We start from the raw sequence: 5,000 nt of genomic DNA, 5'->3' as shown, positions 1-5,000 counted from the left end.
GTTATTAGAGTAGAATAGAATGTTATTAGAGTAGAATAGAATGTTATTAGAGTAGAATAGAATGTTATTAGAATAGAATAGAATGTTATTAGAATAGAATAGAATGTTATTAGAGTAGAATAGAATGTCTTTATTGTCATTGTACAAAACACAACAAAATATTACCTAAAAACTGAGTTTGTCCTTCTAACTAACAGTTTTACTATAGTTGTATATAGTTGTTTTGAAGGTTTTAAGCAGGGCTAGGTTTTGTTTAAGTGTCAGAAATGTGTGAAAAATGCTGTTAATAATTTATCATTTCCCTCAGCCAACGTTGATGTTTTCAAATGTCCAATAAATTGTAGTATTTTTGACATTTTAGACAATTTTTTTTTACTTGATTAATCTAAAAAAAAGGATTTTTAATTTGTTTTTATAGTTTGTCTTTCTAAAACAAATCCAAACATTTATGATGATTTATGACTGTAGTTGTAGTTTTATTTTAAAGGTTTTAAGCAGGGCAGCACTGGATCAGTCATCTTGACTTTAAAATGTTAGAAAATCCAAAAAAAAATAGCCAGTTATGATACCATTAAAGATTTATAGTATGGTGACGTCTTGTTTTATCTGTCCAATTTCTAAAGATATTGAGTTTATGATTAATATACGACACAGAAAAGCTTCAAATCTTTACATTTTTTGCTTAAAATGGACTAAAATGATGATATGTTCATCAGAGTAGTGGCATTATACGGACTAATTGTTGCAGCTTGTAGTTTAAAGCAGTTTCATGTCTGACGTCTCGGAGCCTGAACGTCTCTTTATTTTATCCTCGGTCGCTCTCACTGATCTTCCATCTCGCTTTCAGAGGGTCACAATGAAGTTCTTTCATGTGTTCATGTTTAATTTATGTTTATATTTATATTTATATTTTCTCACTCTTGATCTCTTCTCCTCTCTCTCTCCCTCCCTCTCTCCTCTCTCTCCCTCCCTCTCTCTCTCCTTTCTTTCTTTCTCCACCAGTATAATCAATGGTTTCGCTCTGCCACTGAAAGCAGAGCATAAACAGTTTCTGGTCAAAGTGTTGATCCCCCTCCACACTGTCAGGAGTCTGTCCCTCTTCCACGCACAGGTAATAAATATATATGTGTGTGTGTGTGTGTGTGTGTGTGTGTGTGTGTGTGTGTGTGTGTGTGTGTGTGTGTGTGTGTGTGTGTGTGTGTGTGTGTGTGTGTGTGTGTGTGTGTGTGTGTGTGTGTGTGTGTGTGTGTGTGTGTGTGTGTGTGTGTGTGTGTGTGTGTGTGTGTGTGTGTGTAAAATCACTACAACTGTTGCTACTAACACTGACTGACTGAAACTTTCCAGAAATCTCAGTTTAATTGAAATGTTCTCCCAGATTTAAGTCTCTGATTCATGTCGACTCCTTAGAATCACAAATATAATGAGTCTACTGATCATTAACATTAGTGTTAAACTTGTATTAATGCTCTTTTTAAAGCTGCTATAATCAATATTTTTTATAATAACAGTGTCTGAGCTGTCAGTATGTAATGTGTTTGTGGCTCATAGTGATGAACATACAGAGAATTATCAAAGACTCTGCAGCTTTACGGAGCTTTTTAGTGAGTTTCAGCTCATTGTTTAGCTGTCTGGCTGCAACTTTTACTGTTCTGGTTCACTCTCAGTGCTCTTATAGTGTCATTTCTTGGAGAAAAAGCTGTAAAAGGCCACTGTACACTACCTGCTCAGCACCAAACGACTGGCTGGTGAACATTTAGCAGCTTAAAGAGCCAGATATTTCCCTCAGGAAGTTGTTAGAGAGTTAAAACAGAGCTAAAAGAGAGTGAATATTGAGTGAAACAAGACTCCAAATGAATGATAATGTTGCTCAGTAACTGCTGGATGTGGAAATAAGTTCCAACATATCAACTTTAAAAGGTGATGATAATATATCAGAGTAATGTTCACTACTTGTTTCTGCTTGAAAACCAGTGGAAACATCAGTCAGTGCAGCTTTAAATAAAACTAAGCTGTAACCTTTATACCTGTAGATATAAATCACAGTGTATATATTTAAGCTCTTTATAGTGAGGTAATGAATCGTGTTCATCAAGGATTAAAGTGTGTTAAGATGACATGAGTTCTGACCTTTAACCTCTTTTTTTTTCTCTCCCTCTGTGTAGTTGGCGTATTGCATTGTACAGTTCCTAGAGAAAGACCCAACATTAACAGAACCAGTAAGTATCAGTCAACTCTCTTTATTATGTTTTAGCTTTTAATTAAAAACATCAAACTCTTTACTTGTTGTGTCTTGTGATAAAAGAAACAGATTTTTATAATATCTCTGTTGTTTATGTTTAAATAATGATGAATTTAATGAATGAACAAACAGCCAGAGTCGGTCTATCTATTAGCGCTTTGTGTGAAATACTTGAGACTACACAAACAATCCTTATCAGAGTGCAGAAGGACAAAAGATGTGATTTAACAGAGCGATCACATGAGAGATCAGACTGTTTTTAAAGACCTCCGCAGATAAAAACAAACAATTGTTCTTTATTCTTTATTTCGGATTAACTTCCACAAACTGGTTTCTAGTGTTTCTGTGTTCCTCACACAGCCACAGCAACATTAAAACATTAATAAAAGGGCCAAAACTGCAATAATTTAAAGTAACATGTATGTAAGATTCATCAGATTTATTTATTTATTTAGTGTCTTTTTAACATGTTTTATGTGTTTAGAGCAGATTTAAGGCAGCAGACACTTTAAATTAACATCTCTCATTATTATACAAGCAGCAGCTTTATGAATGAATAAATGTGTCTAACAAACACAGATCAGATGTTTCTTTATTAATCCCACGGGGGAGATATTTAAAGTATTGCAGCAACAAGTGGAAAGCAAAAAATAATACAAGAGTATTGATAAAAAAGAATAAAGAACAATAAATAATAAGTACACAAGCAGTAAAAAACATAGTAGTAAAAAAAAAATAGTAAAAAAAAAAAAAGTTTCCAATCCAACTTTATTTGTAAAGCACTTTAAACAACCACAGTGGACCAGAGTGCTGTACAGAAGAATAAATAAAAGACATAACGAACGGCTCACATGAGACATTAAATAATAAAATAAATTAAAATACATAAAACATGAGTAAAAATGACAGCCATACAATGAAAAAATAAATAAAATTGAATAAAATAAATGAAAAATTAGTAACATCATGTACAAGAGTAATATTGGTGTTGAAGGATAATATACCTAATAATAATAATAATAATAATAATAAATTATACATATATGATGTATTATTATATAAATAATTTTAAAAATAAATAAAAAAGCAGCAAAATAGTTTGTGCTCTATAAATGTTGTTGTTGTAATAATTTTTATCATCATTCTGATTTATTTTTTTATTATGTTTTTATCCTCTGTATGAAGCTCTTTGGATGAACTGTGTTGTGTTTAAAGTGTTTTATTATTAAAGTTAAATTAACTCTTTGTGTTCATCCGCAGGTCATCAGAGGCTTACTGAAGTTCTGGCCAAAAACCTGCAGTCAAAAAGAGGTGAGGCTGTCGTCATGTATAAACTGTGTTAGTGTGTGTTTTTATGTGTGTTTGTGTGTGTGTGTCTTTTTTCTGGACATCAAACAGGAAACCTCTGTGGACATTTTTTTTTAAAGAGCTCAAAACATACTTTTAGTTAATCTGTGTTTCATCTTGTGTTTACACCTGTTTTTATTTATAATGTTCAGTGTCAAATTTGAACCCTTTTTTTTTACATCAGAGAGCTGTAAAAAAATACTTTGTTCTTTTAGCCTGAAATTTGATATCTTCCCCTAACGTGACCCAGAATATACAAAAAAAGCAAATATATTTGACCTATAATCAGACAAAATGTATCATACAAACTAAAGAATAAACTCTCTCTGCTCTCTGAAAGCTTCATTAAGGATAAATCATGTTTATCTGTGACTGATGAGATCTTTATTAATGATTTGTGGTTCATAAGTTTGTTATAGAGACTTAATTATGTGAGGAAATACTGTGATGGGTCAGAATATGAACAGTATGTGAGGGTTAAATGTATTCTAACTTTCATTTCTTATCCATTTCAATGTTTTTATTGTTTTATTGCTTTAAATGTAAATCACTTTGAGCTGCGTTTTAAGTATGAAAGGTGCTATATAAATAAAGTTATTATTATTCTGTGTAGTAACCTTTTTTCCCTCCCTTGCTGTGGTGCAGGTGATGTTTCTAGGTGAGCTTGAGGAAATCCTGGACGTCATCGAACCCACACAGTTCGTCAAGATCCAGGAGCCGCTCTTCAAACAGATCTCCAGATGTGTCTCCAGCCCACATTTCCAGGTCAGAGCCGACTCATCTAAACCTTTTTCAAAAATCTACACTCGAGTTATAGTAAGTAAAAAAGTGATTCCTGGTGTTAAAATGTCTGTTTACCGTGTCTGGTTCCAGGTTGCGGAGCGAGCTCTGTACTACTGGAACAACGAGTACATCATGAGTCTGATCGAGGAGAACTCCAGCGTCATCCTGCCCATCATGTTCGCCAGCCTCTACAGGATCTCCAAAGAGCACTGGAACCCGTAAGTGGCTTTAAAAACAACAAAAAAAACACTCCTCAGCAGCTTAATGTGATGGGAAACACTCTTATTTTGACATTTTTAATGATTTTTACTGGGAAAATGTTCAGATTTTGTCCCCAAATGTTATGTTCCCATTGAAAATTAAGTTACAAGCGCTGTTCAGGCCATCAAAGTGACATTTCTATCTATTAAATGTTGATATTTAACAAGTTTTACATCCTGATATTAATATAAACTAAATTAAAGATATCAGATGTGAGCTCAGTTTTGGTCGTATTTAAAGGACTCTCTGTTCCTTCTACATTAAAATCACACTTCTGGCAAGTTTGGAAACTTATCAAAAAAATCTTGAATATGAACTTTAGTCACTTTTGTGTAGCAGGAACAAAAAAGCTTTTATTGCCAAAACATGA

At 33.1% G+C, this 5,000-nt stretch overlaps 1 protein-coding gene across 1 annotated transcript in view; it reads left to right on the top strand.

The window, feature by feature from the left end:
- Nucleotides 1-5,000, top strand: part of ppp2r5eb (protein phosphatase 2, regulatory subunit B', epsilon isoform b) — a gene marked incomplete in the record, with an annotated part of 60,425 nt that overhangs the window by 53,750 nt on the left and 1,675 nt on the right. Inside the window, 5 exon segments of the mRNA XM_062440553.1 lie at nt 1,003-1,111; nt 2,163-2,216; nt 3,500-3,550; nt 4,232-4,351; nt 4,460-4,587. Coding sequence (XP_062296537.1) covers nt 1,003-1,111; nt 2,163-2,216; nt 3,500-3,550; nt 4,232-4,351; nt 4,460-4,587 — 462 coding nt within the window.

The sequence above is a fragment of the Scomber scombrus genome, chromosome 19 (genome assembly GCF_963691925.1).
Source record: "Scomber scombrus chromosome 19, fScoSco1.1, whole genome shotgun sequence".
NCBI classification, from domain to species: domain Eukaryota; kingdom Metazoa; phylum Chordata; class Actinopteri; order Scombriformes; family Scombridae; genus Scomber; species Scomber scombrus.
The sequence above is the reverse complement of the archived record's forward strand: the minus strand, read 5'-3'. Positions and strand labels throughout refer to the sequence as shown.